This window comes from Podarcis raffonei, chromosome 11 (assembly GCF_027172205.1).
Source record: "Podarcis raffonei isolate rPodRaf1 chromosome 11, rPodRaf1.pri, whole genome shotgun sequence".
Lineage (NCBI taxonomy): Eukaryota > Metazoa > Chordata > Lepidosauria > Squamata > Lacertidae > Podarcis > Podarcis raffonei.
Window position 1 is genome coordinate 8699619 of NC_070612.1, and position 18368 is coordinate 8717986.

Sequence of the window (18368 nt, forward strand, 5' to 3'; positions counted from 1 at the left end):
CAAGGTCGCTTGTCCTTCCCGAAGCAGCTTCCTCCCCCCTTGCGCGCCCTTGAGCTCTGCAGCCGGGCGGAGGCGGGCAGAGAGTTACAGCGGCTCCCCAGCGTGGGCTGGGCTTTGATTTATAGGCTAGGCCCCCCCTCCGAACTACAACTCCCAAGAGGCACCTCGCCCGGTGACGCCATCGTTCCGCGACGGGGGAGTTGCCGAGGAAGAGCAAAAGCGGGAGGTTTGCAATGCAAGAGGAGTTGGCAGGGATGGAGGCGAAGCTGGAGAAGGTGAGCTGGAGAAGCGATCCCTCTCTCTCTCTCTCTCCATGGGATCTTTCCGGAGAGGAAAGCGCTTTGCAGATGGGAAGGGCGAATTGAAGAGCGAGAAGGCAATGCCTGCAGGAGAGTAAAGGGCGAGTGGTTAGGGGAAAGCAGAGCAAACGAGGAAATTTTTACTAAGCGCCCACCTGAATGACACTGGGGTAGTGCCAGATTTACTTAGAAGCTAAACAAGCTGTAGCTTAGGGCCCCACTCTCTTGGGGCCCCCAAAAAAATTAAAGGAAAAAAACTGGATGTACATTTCCAAAATATAAGATGAAAAGCAAATAAAATAAAACCTACATACAGCAACAGTGTTTTGTGTTGTGTAGGCTCCTATGATGTAGGTAATGGGCCCCGCCTGCTAGCCTGCTCCCTAAAATATCACTGGTTTGCTCATTTCTATATATAGGGTGCCTACATTATGCATGGACTGGCTACATGGCAACATGTGCAAATGGCTTTAGATACCTCTTAGGTCCATAAATTACCATCTAGCATATATTCCACACACAAAAACAGTGACCATTTGTTGTTGACAAAGGACAGCTGGACATATAAAGGGCCCCATTACCTTCAGTTGCTTAGGGCCTCATCAAACCTAAATCTGGCCCTGCTCATAACCCTTGTCTTTACCCTTCATTACCCCTGAGTTGTGTCTTGTATTTTTAAACTCCAGCTTATTCTAAGCCGAGTTTCGTGACCATTGGGGCACATGCTGGGAACCATAGGAAACGCTCTTAGGAGGTATTTCCCAGTGACCTGCTGAAACAGGTAGGATTTGTAACTGGGGACACATTGGACATACCCTTTTTCGGTAGCTGCAATGCACAAATAGCCCCTTTAAGGGGACTGGGGTCTCCGAAACAGAATGTGCAATTCACGGTGAGTTGGGAGCCACAGGAAACACTAGGAAATCCAAGGGTGTTCCTTCGGGGCTCAGGAAGCTGTCAGAGACATCGGTTGCCACAATCACTGGTTTGCTCATTTCAGTGATCCGTGCGACTGTCACCTCCAGGCTTGATTATTGTAACTCGCTTTATGTGCCCTTGAAGCTGACCCAGAAACTCCAGCGGGTGCAGAATGCCGCAGCGAGGCTCCTTTTGGGGTCCTTGGCGCGGGATCACATTCACCCAGTGCTTTACCAACTGCACTGGCTCCCGGTGGAGTACAGGGTCAGGTTTAAGGTGCTGGTTTTGACCTTTAAATCCCTACGCGGTCCAGGACTCACGTACCTACGGGACCGCCTCTCCAGGTATGCCCTGCGGAGGACCTTAAGGACCACAAATGACAACACTTTGGAGGTCCCAGGTCGCAATGTGGTTAGTTTTGTCTCAACTAGGGCCAGGGCCTTTTCAGTACTGGCCCCGACTTGGTGGAACGCTCTGTCACAAGAGACTAGGGCCCTGCGGGACTTGACATCTTTCCACAGGCCTGCAAGACAGAGCTGTTCCGCCTGGCCTTTGGTTTGGACTCAGTCTGAGCCTTATGTTTCCCTCCCCTTATGGTTTTGATATATGGGCTACTTTTAAAATGAGGCTGCATTTTAAATTGCATTTTAACCTGCATTTTAAATTGGTTTTTTCCTCTATTTTATTTTTAATGGAATTTTACTGGTCTTAGCCGCCCTGAGCCTGGCTCTGGCTGGGGAGGGCAGGGTATAAATAAAATTTATTATTATTATTATTCTATATATGTGGTGCCTACATTCTGCTGTTTATAATTATTAATAGTTTGCATCATTTATTTACACCATTTATTTATGTTATAGCAAGTTTCTAGAGACTAGATTGAGTCTTTGTAAAGTGTGCTACTAAAGGAACTTTTGTTATTGCCAAATGCCAATGTGTTTGCATTATTAAGTTTGTTATGAGTAAAAAATCATTTTAAGTTAGAGCTTAATAATTAATTATTTCACTTTGAATATACTTCTTAATTGTATTTGAGTTCAACAATTACTTTCATAAAAGGCATATTTTGTTATGTGCAAATGCCTTTAGATACCTATTAGGTGCATAAATTACCATGTAGCATATATTCAACATAAAAAAGCGACAGTTTTGCGGGGACATATAAAGGGCCCCATTGCCTTCAGTGGCTTAGGGCCTCATTAAACCTAAATCTGGCCCTGCATGGGGGGAGGGCATTTCAGGGAGTAGGGGCCATCCCAGAGAAGGCCCTGCTGCCAGATGACACTCAGAAGGCTTTGTCTTTATCAGCAAGGCCTCCTCTGGTGATGTTGATGATCTACACGCCTGTATAAGGGAAGATGGTCCTTTAACATCCCAGCCACCAGCAATGTTTATCCTTAGGTAAAGGGACCCCTGACAGTTCAGTCCAGTTGCGAATGACTCTGGGGTTGCTGCGTTCATTTCGCTTTACTGGCCGAGGGAACTGACGTTTGTCCGTAGACAGTTTTTCCGGGTCATGTGGCCAGCATGACCAAGCCTCTTCTGGCAAAATCAGAGCAGTGCACGGAAACGCCGTTTACCTTCCCACGGGAGCAGTACCTATTTATCTCCTTGCACTTTGACATGCTTTCGAACTGCTAGGCTAGGTTGGCAGGAGCTGGGACAGAGCAACGGGAGCTCATCCTGTTGTGGGGATTCGAACCGCCAACCTTCTGATCGGCAAGTCCTAGGCTCTGTGGTTTAACCCACAGCGTCACCCACATCCCATGTTTATCCTTACAGTATGATATTATAATAATTAAATAACTGCAGCATATTTTATAATGATGAAAGGCGCTAAATAACAACAACAGTAATTGGTTTCTTTCCGCTTTTCCTGTTAGGTTGCTTCGTGGCTGAAGAAGACCTTTGGGGATCAGCCCATCCCTCCATACGAAGCCGATGCGCGGACGGTGGATATTTTGTACGAGCTGGCAGAGTGCAATGAGTCCAGGGATGGGGACGTCCGCCTGTTAATCGAGGACATGAAGCAGAAGGCGGTAGAGTACGAATCTGACGGTGAGACTGAAAACTTAAATTTGAAGTTGCGGCGGGTAGCTGTCTCTTAAAACACACACTTTAGAACAGGGGTCAGCAAACCTTTTCAGCAGGGGGCCGGTCCACTGTCCCTCAGACCTTGTGGGGGGCCAGACTATATATATATATTATTTTAAAAAATGACACAAGAGTACCACGAGCCCCGGTGGCTGCTTACCTGTGTCTTGTGAGCGGCAGGGGCTAGCAGCGGCGGAGGGACGATGAGTGATGTGCGAAAAGGCTCCAGAGAAGGGCTGCTTAAAATGGCAGCCACTCAAGCACTGCTCTGCTGGCACCAACAAAACCCAGCCCCCTTCCTCCTCTAGGCAGGGCGGGGAGAAGCCAGGAGGAGGGAGGGAGGAGGCACCGCCGCCGTGGGAGGGAGAGGGAAAGAACGCATGCGCTGGCAATCTATGCAGCGATTCCCTGACCATCCATGGGCCGGATCCAGAAGGCAATTGGGCCTGATCCAGCCCGTGGGTCTTAGTTTGCCTACCCATGCTTTAGTATAAGAATAAGAATAATTTATTATTTATACCCACCCATTTGGCTGGGTTTCCCCAGCCACTCTGGGCGGCTTCCAACTGAACACTAAAATACAATAACCTAACACTAAAATACAATAACCTCTCTCCTCCTTATTATAGTTCTTTAAAACTGTACGTCAGGGATGGCCAACTCTCCTCGGTCCTAGCCAGCATGTCCAAAGATTGGGGGCTATAGGAGTTTGGAGTCCCAACAACATCTGCAGGGCACTATATTGAAGAAGAAGAAGAGTTTGGATTTGATATCCCACTTTATCACTACCCTAAGGAGTCTCAAAGCGGCTAGCATTCTCCTTTCCCTTCCTCACCCACAACAAACACTCTGTGAGGGGAGTGGGGCTGAGAGACTTCAAAGAAGTGAGACTGGCCCAAGGTCACCCAGCAGCTGCATGTGGAGGAGCGGGGACGCAAACCCGGTTCACCAGATTATGAGTCCACCGCTCTTAACCACTACACCACACTGGCTCTCCAATTGGCTATTCCTGTTGCATACAACAACTGTCTTAGGTGTAGTTTCTCCTCCAGTCGAGGCACCAATTTCCGAACTACTCAGAGTTCCTCTCTTCTGTGGCCTGCTTTATAGAAATGTGTTTTTTAATATATATATATTCCCCCCCAGGCACCTACCTACAGGATCTTCTGACCGAGAGTCTGAATCTTTCTTTCAGCAACATGTCTAAGGGCAGCACCAGCTATCGGAACACATTGGTAGACACAGCTTTAGCCCTTGAAACAAAGGACACTTCTCTTGCAAGGTAATGTGTGCCTTTGGTTTTCTCTGTTATCAGATAAGCTTCTTTTGGGTGTTCAGTCTCACGCTCGGTTTGCATGAAGAAGCCCTTCAGCTTCATGAACTTTTAGTGCCTTTTGCACTTACAGTCTTACTGAGAGAGGGATATGAGAGAGGGTTTTAAAGAGAGAATCACGTCCTGTTTTTGTTTGAATGGTTTGTCTGTTTTTACAATCGGAATTGTTTTAACCTGTGTTTATATCATATAGTTGCAATCAGCAACCTGGGAGCTTACAGTGAAGGGAGGGTAAGAAGTTCTAAAAATAAACAGAACAAATAAATGTTCTACTACTCTGGAAAGGGTTGTTTATACAAGTAGTTCAAGGCTGCAATTATAAATACACTTACTAGGGTGTAAGCCTCACTCAGCCTTCCTGTGAATGAACTTTTCACAGACAGTGTGCTTTCATGAATGGATGGTCCAAAAAACCCTTAAATCCTTTAAAAAATATTTTGGGTGTGTCATGTGTTGTTATTGAAAGCTCATTCACCTGTTGGTGTAATGAATTTGTTTAATAAACAAAATCTATCAATTGTGTATTTAAATATATTGTGTATATTAAATAATATTGAATACAGTCATACCTTGGTTGAATGTGCTTCAGGTTGAGCGCTTTCGGGTTGCGCTCCGCGGTAACCCGGAAGTAACGGAGCGCATTACTTCCGGGTTTCACCGCTTGCGCATGCGCAGATGCTCAAAATGACATCATGCGCATGCGCAGAAGTGGCAAAATGCGACCCGCACACGCGCAGACGCACCGTCGCATCTTATGTTCTATTCAGGATGCGAACAGGGCTCCGGAACGGATCCCGTTTGCATCCCGAGGTACCACTGTATTAATTTACAATATGAAAATTTAATTTATTGTGTGGCCCGTGAGTTCTATGTTGCCATACTCTATAGGGTCTTATTAGCAGTTTGTGTGAATGAGCCAAAAAGGTAAGTGGGGAGAGGGCCACAGCTTTGTGGAAGAGCATCTCCTTTGCATGCATACATTCCTGAGTTCAGTCCTCACCACTTCCTGGTAGGGCTGGGAATGTACGCAGCCAGGACTCGTGCAGAACTTCTGCCAGCTGGTGTAGACAACACTGAACTAGATGGGTCCAATCGCAGCTTGCCAAATCCTTCCTTGATGCACGTAGGCAGCTGGTAGCTGAGCTTCTCCTTGCAGCCCTGAAATCCGGATACTGTTTGTTTGGTTGTTGCTGTTTTTTTTTAAAAAAAATAATTGTCATTACCAATTCTTTCTAGCTTCATTCCTGCCATCAATGATTTGACTTCAGAGCTGGATGCCGCAGATTCCAGAAACAAAGAGATGGAGCTGGAACTGAGCACTTTGAGGAAAAAGCTCACCTCAGCGCTGGTGCTGGAAAAACGGCTTCAAGAGTAAGTGCTGGACAGAAGTTTCCTTTATGCCTAAATTTTCTCCAGTGAGCTCAGCAGCTTCAGTAGGGTTGCGGACACACTGGCAGCCAGCCAGTTAACAGGATGGATTTTTTTAACTGTTAGTTGAATTGCATCATGTGCCTTTTGATCTCACGGCTCCTCCTCCTCCTCCTCCCTCTATATTTATTTATACCCCACCCTTCCCCCCTGAAGGTGGCTTGCAGATAAAATAAGAACAGCTGAAAACTTAGGGAAAAAACCATTACAAAGCAATTAAGCATTAATAGGATGAAAACTGTACAGTCGTACCTTAGATCTCGAACGCCTTGGCTCCCGAACAAATTGGCTCCCGAACGATCGAAACCCGGAAGTGAGTGTTCTGGTTTTCGAATGTTCTTTTGGAACCCGAACGTTTGATGGAGTTTCCTGCAGCCAATCAGAAGGCGCACTTTGGTTTTCGAAAGTTTTGGAAGTCGAACGGACTTCCGGAACAGATTCTATTCGACTTCCAAGGTATGACTGTAAGATAGATAGATAGATAGATAGATAGATAGATAGATGTAGAGTGATATACAGTGGTACCTCGGGTTACATACGCTTCAGGTTACATACGCTTCAGGTTACAGACTCCGCTGACCCAGAAATAGTACCCTGGGTTAAGAACTTTGCTTCAGGATGAGAACAGAAATCGCATGGCTGCAGCAGCAGTGGGAGGCCCCATTAGCTAAAGTGGTGCTTCAGGTTAAGAACAGTTTCAGGTTAAGAATGGACCTCCAGAACGAATTAAGTATGTAACCAGAGTATTCTATTAAAAGCATACAGATAATAGCCACAAAACAGCATGCAAAGTGCATTGTGGGCCATTGTGATTCAGGCCTGACTTGCAACCACAACAGAGCCACAAACATCAGTCACCATCATTACATGTATCTTAGACTTAAACATAGGTTAAAGGTTAAAAAAGGTAAAGGGCCTTAAACATATAACTTAATAAACATATAACTTAATAGAAGCCCTCCACATGTCCACAGAAAATTGATGTCTATATGAAAAACGTTCAAATGTAGCTGGGGCTATTAGGTGCACAGATCGTTGTTTTTAGTGGACAGTGGGTATTTATCCTTCCAGGGTCTTAAGTCTAAGCTTCTTAGCAACCACGGGGAATCTCTAGGTCCACTTCTGTTGACTTGCTGTTAACCTCCATACTGTAGGATTAAAAGTTCATGAACATTCACACATGGTTTTACATTTGGCCGCCAAACCTGAGGTCTCCCCACAACTGCCTTCAGGGAAAATATTCCATATTGCAGACCTTGTCGTGCCTCCGCAAATCCCAGTCTCACGGCAGGCAGGTCGCCAGGGTATAGCTCTAATGGCTTTAGCCCAAACGTAGCAGAGTTTTCCTGCACAGCGAAGAAGCTAGTTGAGGTGGAAATGACTAGTCAGCTAGACTCAGAATAACTATTTACAGGATTTATTAAAAGGAAAAATAAAACCAGCAGATTTTCTGCATACAAAACAAAGCAAAATAAATCCTTTCTTTCTCTCTCTCTCAACCATACACAGCACTCCTACTCCTAACACACCCCACACCAAACTGTCCTAGCAATCCCTAGATAACAGAGTTGAGTGCTGGTCGTTAACCAATCAGAGTAAGTAGTTTCTAGGTCAAGCTGACCTTGGCTTTCTGCCAAGAGTAAATTGACACTGCCTTGAGTTAATTGTGTGAAGCCAGAATCTGTAAGTTTCCCATGAGAACCAATTAACAGAAACTCAACACCCCCTCACAGATTCTGCTGGACAATTAACATCAAATACACCTATGTAGGAGATTATTTTTCCAGCAAACCTAAACCCTTGCACATTCGTTTGTTCTTTACCTTTGCCAATGGTTTAGTTAACACATCTGCTACATTTTCTTCACTTGATACATAAGTACAGGTGATTACATTGTCTTGTACACAGCAACGCACATTTTGGTATTTTACAGAGATATGTTTGGAACGTGATTTGAAACCCTCTGTTTTACTTAAGGTTATACAAGCTTGATTATCAATGTAAACTTGTACTGGTTCTCCACAATTTACATTTAAATCTGTTAACAAATGCTTGAAATAAATCACCTCGTTGCACAATTCACTCAATGCGGCGTACTCTGATTCCGTTGATGACACACTTACAACGTCTTGCTTGCGTGACCGCCAGCTGATTAAAGCTCCACCGACCATTATGACCAGTCCTGTGACAGATTTTCTATCCGGCAAATTTCCCCAGTCACTATCACAGTAGCAACTCAACATTTCATCCTCTGAAGAATTTAATTGTAACATATAGCCAATTGTCTGTTTGAGGTATCTCAGAACTTGTTTTACCCCTTTCCAGGCATTTAGTGTGGGTTTTGAGACCAATCTACTTAATATGCCTACTGCATAGCTAATATCAGGTCTGGACCACTGTGCTAGATACAATAAACTTCCAATTACAGAATGATATACATCAGGATGTTCAAATTCAGGACTCTCGTCTGTATGAAGTGTTTTTATGAAACCTGGATCCATAGGCACCACTGCCCCTTTGCAATCCTGCATCCTGTATGTAGTCAGTAGTTGTTTAACTTTGTTCTGCTGACTAATTAGGCAGCTGCCATCTTGGGCCCAGCACACTTCCAACCCTAGATATGTCCTAACCGGGCCTAAGTCTTTGCCCCCTCAGGCGCTGCTACTGGTGTAAAGACCTTGTGCTCATTCAGAGAGGACATCTCTTCCTCCATTGCCAGTTTCCAGAGCTCTGCCTCCTCTTTTGGTAACTTTAACACCTCCTGAAAACTCTTGGGCTCTGCAATTACACTAAACACATTTGCAGTATCTGGAGAAAAACGCACTGGAGGCACTCCTTTGTTTTGTCTTTTAGATCTTCTGGGAGAAAATTTTTCTTCTGACCCACTTTCCTCCTCAGAACTACGACCTCTCTTTTGTTGCTTAGCAACTGGTCTCTGGCTAATTCCACTTTCTTGAGAGCTCTTATCTGAACTTTCCTCCCCCTCAGACTCTGATTCTCTATGTTTACCTTCAGAGTCATGAAACTCCTGGGAAGGTTCAAACCAAACCTCAGTATTGGCATGTAGTCTCTCCCAGCCACTATGTTCACAAAAACTGGCATTCCTGGAGATCACAATGCCATTTGTCCCTTCAGCAAAGCGGAAACCTTTTCCCAGCTCCTGGTAACCCACAAACACTAACTGTTTGGTCTTAGGATCTCCCTTCTTTCTCATTTGTTTTGGAATTAACACCCAGGCTTTTGATCCAAACACATGCAAATGGTCAATTTTGGGTTTTTTCTGAAACAATTTAAAGTACGGGGTTGTACCTATTGTTTGATGAAAGAGCCTATTTTGGAGATAACACGCGGTGAGCATGCTCTCCCCCCAATAAGACATGGGCAAATCAGCATCATCAAGCATGGCAAACATCATGTCTTGTAAAGATCTGTTTTTTCGCTCTGCAACGCCATTCTCCTCTGGGGAAAAAGCGTTCGTTTTTCTATGCCCAATGCCACGCTTTTGTAACCAATCTCTAAAAGCATTTGACATAAATTCGCCACCTCTGTCCGTCTGAATCCTTTTGAGTTTAATGGACAGAAATCTTTCCACAGATGCCACCCAGCCTTTAAACTTAGTGAACACGTCACCCTTATTCTTCATGGGAAAAACCCAAGAATAACGCGTGGCGTCATCCACAATTGTTAATGAAAAACGCGATCCACCCCTGCTTACAGCAAATGGACCAATTACGTCCATGTGAACCAGCTGTAGCGGTGACTCACTAACTCTGTCACTTCTGGGGTAAGAGACTCTGTGGGTTTTAACCTTTTTACAAACGTTACAATCAAGGTACTTGTTACAACTCTTTAAATTACCCCCATCAGCCAATTCAGACATTTTTAGTACACTTTTCCAGCCAGCATGCCCCATTTTCCTATGCAATAAGTGCACACAGTTGTCATGTATAGCTTTGTTATTCACTGCAGGCTGAGATTTACTGACTACTGCTGCAACTTGAGATCCTGCTTTAAGCCAAAACAAGCCTCCCTCTGACTTAGCAGTGCCTAAAATCTCACCAGCCTTCTTAATAATGCAACTGTCTCCTTCAAAATACACTTTAAACCCAGCTTTTAGCAAACAATCTACAGACATCAGATTGCTCCTTAACGACGGCACACAAAGTACATTTTGCAGGCATTCACGAAGACAAGGAACAAAAACTGTACCCCCCGAAATCACATCGGAAGTACTTCCGTCTGCTAGAGCCACCTGGCTGCGCTGTGCTGAGTTCTTGGAAACAAACAATTCATCTGAATTTACGATGTGCCGAGACGCTCCCGAATCGACCACCCAGACAGCTTGTTTCTCATCAGCAATCTTGACCTCGGCGGTCACCAGCTGAGCCGACTGTTTTCGTTTGAAGAATTTCTTTTTACGCTGCTGCTGCTCCCGTCTCTGCTCCTGCACCGGCAACTGAGACTTGACCAACTCAGGACATTGTCGTTTTAGATGCGCTGAAGACCCACATCGGAAACAACGCCTAACAGCAAACGCAGACTCCTCACCGGCACACTGCTCTTGCTTCACCCCTGGCACGGCATGAGAACTCCTTCCAAACTGCCCGCCTGTAGAAGCCTCTGCAGCAAACGACCTTTCTTGCCTCTTCTGCCATTCTTCAATCAAACGCCCAGTAACGTAACTGATTGATAAATCACGCTCCTGTATGCCTTCTAGAGACAAAACTAAATTATCCCAGCTTTCCGGGAGAGAACTCAAAATAATAGCCACCTTCTCCTGCTGGTCTAATGCACAGTCTCTTTCCTGTAGCGCAGCAAACTTTAACTGTAAACTGTGTAGGTGTTCCTGCATTGTAACCCCAGGCTGTAACATTGCCTTGTACAACGCCTTGCGAATGAACAGCTTGGAAACCGCTGTCTCACGCACATGGAGTTCTTTAAGTGCTTGCCACACACCTCTAGCTGACTTGATTCCCCTCACATACGGCAACTGGGAATCTTCCAGCCCCAAGACAATTGTGGCCCTTGCTCTTTGGTCTTTATCGAGGTCTTCATCATCAGGCTTCACAGGAAACTTACTCACCACTTGCCAGAGACAATCCCTCTGCAGCACTGCCTGCATGCGTTCCGACCACAGCAAGTAATTGGAGTCATTCAGACGCTCAAAAGCCATCTGAACTGGTTGTGAGGCCATCTTGAGAGCGATGTCCCTGGAACCCGGAACCAGCTACTCACGACCACCGAGAGAGAAAACAGGAACCACAGCACCCAGCACTCACACGCTGCAGCTGTTGTCCTTGTGTCCACTGCGTCACCAGCTCACAACAGTCAGGAATCAGCCAGTGTCCATCTGCTGCACCAACAGGAACAACAACTTCTGGAACTACTGGAACCAACACCGTTGATGCTGACACCACCGCAACTCAGGCTGGCAGCACAATGCCCATAACCTCATGGAACTTTGAAGTGTCAGGCATAGCTCTAATGGCTTTAGCCCAAACGTAGCAGAGTTTTCCTGCACAGCGAAGAAGCTAGTTGAGGTGGAAATGACTAGTCAGCTAGACTCAGAATAACTATTTACAGGATTTATTAAAAGGAAAAATAAAACCAGCAGATTTTCTGCATACAAAACAAAGCAAAATAAATCCTTTCTTTCTCTCTCTCTCAACCATACACAGCACTCCTACTCCTAACACACCCCACACCAAACTGTCCTAGCAATCCCTAGATAACAGAGTTGAGTGCTGGTCGTTAACCAATCAGAGTAAGTAGTTTCTAGGTCAAGCTGACCTTGGCTTTCTGCCAAGAGTAAATTGACACTGCCTTGAGTTAATTGTGTGAAGCCAGAATCTGTAAGTTTCCCATGAGAACCAATTAACAGAAACTCAACAGTTTGGGTCTTTTACTTGAATTTTGTTAACTGCATTGGAAATGTCAACTGCTATCGTTTGAGCCTTTATTTTCCCCTTTCCTTCTCACTTTCCGAAAGAGCAACCTTCCTTATTGCAAGCCTGTACACGCTTTGTAATCCTGAAGACTCAGCTAACCACAATCCGAATACTGTGGGCGTTTGGGGGTTGGGTAGGGTTCACCCCAGGGCTGTAGATTCCAGATCCTACTAGCCCTGTTCAATGGAAGTTGTACGTGAAGTTTCTTGAGCTGTTCTGGGAGCAGACAAGCAGTTTGGTTCCTGGCCTCCTTAGAGATGATGTAGGCATTTAGCAAAGGAGTTCTGCCACTGATAAGAAGTCTTTGCTGTTTTTGTCGTTGTAGTGACCTTAAGAGAACCGAAGAACTACTGGTAGTAGAAAAAGCGAAAGCTGATAACCGGACCCAGAACATGAAGTTCCTGAAGGACAAAGTGGAAGATTTCAAATTCAGAATCAAGGCAGCAGAGGTTAACACAAAGAACCCTTTATTGGTGTTGCTGTAGGGGAGGCTCACTGAAATAGGAAGTTTGTTTTTACTAACACTTTCTATAGTGCTATCTTTGTACCTGCAGCTTAGCAGAGTGGCGTAATAAAATATAAACCCCTGCCCCAAGGAGCTTGCAATCTGAATTTGACAGAGGGAGGAGGCAGACGGAGAGGTGTGGGTAACAAAGGAGGAATGGCTGCCTCTGAAAACCCTTCAGAAGCTCCACCTGGTGCAGAATTTGGCGGCTGTTTAGCTCACTGGGTTTAGCAAGACAGTTTGAGCATATAACGCTAATCCTGGTCTGACCGCACCGGCTGCCAATTAGCTTCTGGGCCCCATTCAAAATAATGTTTTTGACCTATAAAGCCTTAGACGGCTCAGGACTGCAATACCTCAAAGAATGCTTCTCCCCATATAAACCCTGAGATCATCCTCTGAGCCCTTTCTGTGTGTGCCTCCTGCATTTGAGGTCTGGAGGGTGGTAGCACGAGAAGGGGCCTTTTCTGCAGTGGCTGCTTGTTAGTGGCTCCCTTCCCAGGGAGAATGGTCTTGTGCCTTCCTTATACAGTGGTACCTCGGGTTAAGAACTTAATTCGTTCTGGAGGTCCGTTCTTAACCTGAAACTGTTCTTAACCTGAAGCACCACTTTAGCTAATGGGGCCCCCCACTGCTGCCGCGTTGCCGGAGCACGATTTCTGTTCTCATCCTGAAGCAAAGTTCTGGGTTAGCGGAGTCTGTAACCTGGAGCGTCTGTAACCTGAAGCGTCTGTAGCCCGAGGTACCACTGTACTCTTGAACCAGGCCTCGAAGGGCTGATTAAAATTCTACTGCCTTTTGTGTTGGGGAGGGGGCTATTGTTTCATTGTTTTCATTTTAACTATTCGTGCTTGTACAGTGTACAGGGGTACCTGGTACAGTGGTACCTCTGGATGCGAACGGGATCCATTCTGGAGCCCCGTTCGCAACCTGAGTAGAACGTAACACGCGTGTGCAGGTCGCATTTTACCGCTTCTGTGCATGTGCGTGATGTCATTTTGAGCGTCTGCGCGTGCGCGAGCGGCGAAACCCGGAAGCAACGCGTTCCGTTACTTTTGGGTCGCTGTGGAGCATAACCTGAAAAAGCTCAACCTGAAGCATATTTAACCCGAGGTATGACTGTATTTTTATCTTCTGAACCGCCCTGAGATCTTGTGATGAAGGGCAGTACAATCATACCTTGGTTCCCATACGCCTTGGTACTCTGACGTTTTGGCTCCTGAACGCTGCAAACCCGGAAGTGAGTGTTCCATTTTGCGAACGATTTTTGGAACCCGAATGGCCGACGGGGCTTCCACTTGGCTGTGGGAGCTTCCTTCAGCCAATCAGAAGCCACACCTTGGTTTCCGAACCTTTTGGAAGTCGAACGGACTTCTGGAACGGATTCCACTCGACTTCCGAGGTACCACTGTATATCAATTTAATAAATAATAAAACGATGATAATTTAGCTCAGTGGGGGAGCGCCTGGCTTCCATGCGAAAGGTCTCAAATTCCATCCCTGGCATGTCCAAGTAGGACTGTGAAAGTCTCCTGTCAGTGTGGGCTATACTGAATTAGGAGGACCAACAGTCTGACTCAGTGCAAAGCATATGTTCGTGAAGCAGAATGGCATTTTTGCTATTTTTAATGATACGGGGAACTAGCAAGATGACTTTTTCATCTCTGTCTTTTTCTTGAGGGTAATCCTACATTGCTTGCCCTCTTATCCTGGGTTTTTGCTTTGTATCTCTTGGCAGGAACAATTATCTATGTGTGGGATGGATGCTTCACTGACTCACGAGTCTCTGGTGAATCTCTCAGAGGTGGGTGTTTCGCCTTGCATGTTGACGGTGTTTGAAAATGACACACGCTGGTTGGCATTCAACCTGGATGATAGGGAGGAAATGCCATTTACCCAGATGGCAGTTGGCTGTGAGCTTGCTAGAGATGGTGAGATCAGCTCCAAATGCCTCTGTGATGCGTGTTTCAGAGAATGCAAAGGGATTCTCTGAAATACTGCAAGAGAGAAATAATAATAATAATAACTTATTATTTTTACCCCGCCCATCTGGGTTCTTGACGCGCAAGCTATGAAAGATACAAACAAAAATAGGGTGTTTTGTATTGGGGGGTGGGAAGCCATAGGCTGTCATTGTAAATAATAATAATACTGTCGTCAACCTCTTCATTCATTCATTCCCTGCCCATCTGGCTGGGTTTCCCCAGCCATTCCGGGCATCTCCTATTTGCATTTCATGTAATTTCTTCTGCCTGGCCTCCACCCCTCCTGCAATTTCAATACAGATTAAGACAGGGGCTTTTGGCCACTTAGATGTTGCTAGACTACTTTTCTCATCAGCCCTGATCAGAAACTCTGAACCGAACTCTCCAGTCCATGCTTCCCAAAATATGGAAATTAAGTGTGTTGATAAAAAAAGAAAACGTAAAAAGGTAAAGGACCCCTGACAGTTCAGTCCAGTCGTGAACGACTCTGGGGTTGCGGTGCTCATCTCGCTTTACTGGCCGAGGGAGCCGGCATTTATCCGCAAACAATGGCTCATGTGGCCTGCATGACTAAGCCGCTTCTGTTGAACCAGAGCAGCGCACGGAAATGCCATTTACCTTCCCACCGGATTGATACCTATTTATCTACTTGCACTTTGACGCGCTTTCGAACTGCTAGGTTGGCAGGAGCAGTGACCGAGCAACGGGAGCTCACCCTGTTGCGGGGATTCGAACCGCTGACCTTCTGATCGGCAGAGCCCTAGGCTCAGTAGTTTAGACCCGTGTCCTGTGTGTAGATAGGCATGCATATTTTGCAGATGGCTTTGAAGTGTCGTTTATTGCAGATCGCGAGGCTAAAAAGCACCCACCCAAACCTTGCATTCATTCATTCATTCATTTATTTCTGGTGGCAGAAAGACGGATTCACTGTGTGAATGGTTTGTTTTGTGTTTCCATCCACAGAATCTAGCGGAATTAAAGAAGCAGGCAGTACCTTTGAAGAAGAAACTGGAGTCGTATCTGGACCTGACCCCTGTAATCTCCCGTACCCCGCTTCTCTTAGAACTGTAGAATTCTAGCATTGTAGCTCAACTTCCAGCAGAGTTCCCCAATATGGTGCCAATTGACAAGGATCATGGCTGCTGCGGCCCCAAAGGCCAGGAAAGCACCAGATTGCCCAAGGGCTAGTTTAAAATATTGGCATGTATCCCTTGGCTCAGTATGCTTTTGGAAGTTCGGCCTGACGTGAGGGTTATGGGTTAGGAGACATGTGAAAGGAGTTTAAAATATGATTGCCGAGCTTTCTTTGCTGCCAAGGCTATAGAACTGCTATTATTTCTACACTTGTACACTTGCACTTGTACATATATGCATGCTATTATGCTTGTTTTTAAATAAATACAGTATTTTTCGCTCTATAAGACGTACCCGACCCTAAGACTTACCTAGTTTTAGAGGAGGAGGAGGAGAACAAGAGAAAAAAAATTATCTCTCTCTCTGCACAGCGCCCCTTCAGCGAAGCAGCAGGAGAAGCAGAACCCCTTCCATTTCTCCTCCAGCTTTGCTGAAGGGGCGCTGCGCAGTTCTCGCTCTCTGCGCAGCACCTCTCCAGCAAAGTGGGACGGGAAGAGAAATGGAAGGGGCTCCGTTTCTCCTGCTGCTTTGCTGAAGGGGCGCTGCACAGCTTTCCCTCTCTGTTCAGTGCCTCTCCAGCGAAGCGAAGTCAGAACAGCAAGAGGGATCGCTGCGCAGCGAAAGCAGAGATCCCTCTTGCTGTTCTGGCTTCTGGGATAGCCGTGCAAAGCATCTTCAGGGCAGGGGGTGCGCACCGATCCCTCTCACTCTCCTGGCTTCAGCAATAGCTGCACAGCCTGCATTCGCTCCATAAGACGCACACACATTTCCCCTTACTTTTTAGGAGGGGAAAAGTGCGTCTTATAGAGCGAAAAATACGGTAAATGTCCGCAAATGTTGCTCCAGTTAACAGTTGCAGCCCTTCTGGTGGTCAGTTGCAGACATAAGTGGCAAGAAGGAATTGGGGTAGGGCTGTTTGAGGGGTCAAGAAACCTTCAGGTTGCTGCTGGACACTGAAGTGTCTTTGTTCCAAACTCACTCTTCTTCATTGCCTATCCGTCTACATTTCATGGAATGATTTCTGATGGCACCGGAGTGTGTGCTGAACAAATGCACTTTTAAAACTCTCGTTTTAAAGTTTTTTTGGGGGGCAGCAATACCTCCATAGACTTTTTGATTGATTTCAAAAATTCAGACGGGAGCGTGGAAAACCCCTACGTCTGCCTAAATGGCTTTCTACTACTCTTTTCAGAGTCCTTCTCTCGCACGAGTGAAGATCGAAGAAGCAAAGAGGGAGCTGGTAGGTGCTTTGTTGGTATTAATACGTTCTCTTAGCTGCACCAGTGGACAGGCTAGTCTTCTGGGCTATTTGGTGCATTTTTCTTGTCCGAGGATATTTTGGAGGGGTGGAGAAACCGGGCGGAGTGGCCCAGACCTCTTCTGTCCTAAAGGCAGCATGAGAAATTGCCACCTACATAAGCTCAAGCCATTGTCCATCTCCGCCTTCCCCTAAAGTGCTTTGTTCTTATCTCTGCACATCAAGCAATGGAGAGAGAGGTTCAAGTGCAAATCTAAGCCTGTCAACCATGCCTCCTTTTCACATTTATTTAAAGGTAAAGGGTAAAGGGACCCCTGACCATTAGGTCCAGTCGTGAACGACTGGGGTTGCGGCGCTCATCTCGCTTTATTGGCCGAGGGAGCCGGCGTACAGCTTCTGGGTCATGTCGCCAGCATGACTAAGCCGCTTCTGGCGAACCAGAGCAGCGCACGGAAATGCCATTTACCTTCCCGCCAGAGCGATACCTATTTATCTACTTGCACTTTGACGTGCTTTCAAACTGCTAGGTTGGCAGGAGCTGGGACCGAGCAATGGGAGCTCACCCCATCGCAGGGATTCGAACCGCCAAACTTCTGATCGGCAAGCCCTAGGCTCTGTGGTTTTAACCCACATCGCCACCCGCGTCCCTTTCACATTTATTTATTACTTGTTAAATTTATAACCCACCTTTTTCTCCAAGAAGCTCGAGGTGGCGTACATGGTTCTCCCCCTCCTCATTTAATCCCCACAAAAACCCATAAGGTGTTGTGGACTAGATCATCCCTGACCAGTGGCCATGCTGCATGGAGATTATAGCTCCACAACATCTAAAATCTTTTCATTCTGACCTATTCTGTTTCCTTCACTACCTTGGCTTGACCGTACTGTCTCTGTTAAGGGTTTTGAATGTCTGAGCATTTTTTACTGTATTGTTGGTTGGTGTTTGCTTTGGGTATCGTGTTTGCCACTTTGCGAAAACATGCTCTTAAAAATCGGGATATAAATCTATTGGATTAATGATACCTGTCATCCCAATTTTCTTTTTGGTTGGTTTCAGCTTGTGGGAAGCATCTGTATGGTACGTTGCCATACCATACCATGTGTGCGTGTTGGGGAGGGTGTCTTAACTCTCATCCAAATATTGGTGCTGACTTTTCTCTTCTTTTCCTAGGAAGCTCTTGAGGCCGAGGTTTCAGCAAAGGTGGATATGACAGCACTTTCGGTCCCTTTATCTACCAAACGTCACTTTTCTTAATGACCTTGGTGCAGAAACAAAAGGGCAGTTCTATATTGTAAATTCTGGTGGCTCTTGGTATATCTTTCTTATGTTCATGTGGCCTTTGTCCTCTCTCCTTCACTTCCCTTTCTCCACCTTTTTTTATTTTAAAAAATGTACAGCTTCGTGTTTTGCATACATTTCTTTCTATTTCCCCCATGAGAATGAACAATAAAACAGTGTTTCTGAA

At 45.9% G+C, this 18368-nt stretch overlaps 1 protein-coding gene across 1 annotated transcript; it reads left to right on the top strand.

Annotated features, from left to right (window-relative positions):
* The first annotated feature begins 150 nt into the window (after positions 1 to 150).
* Positions 151 to 18368, top strand: HAUS1 (HAUS augmin like complex subunit 1). Its single transcript, XM_053407602.1, has 9 exons — positions 151 to 275; positions 3101 to 3275; positions 4458 to 4593; positions 5881 to 6015; positions 12346 to 12469; positions 14264 to 14329; positions 15474 to 15545; positions 16837 to 16884; positions 18074 to 18368. Exons 1-9 carry the CDS (start codon positions 234 to 236, stop codon positions 18155 to 18157), a joined length of 882 nt encoding a protein of 293 aa, XP_053263577.1. The 5' UTR covers positions 151 to 233; the 3' UTR covers positions 18158 to 18368.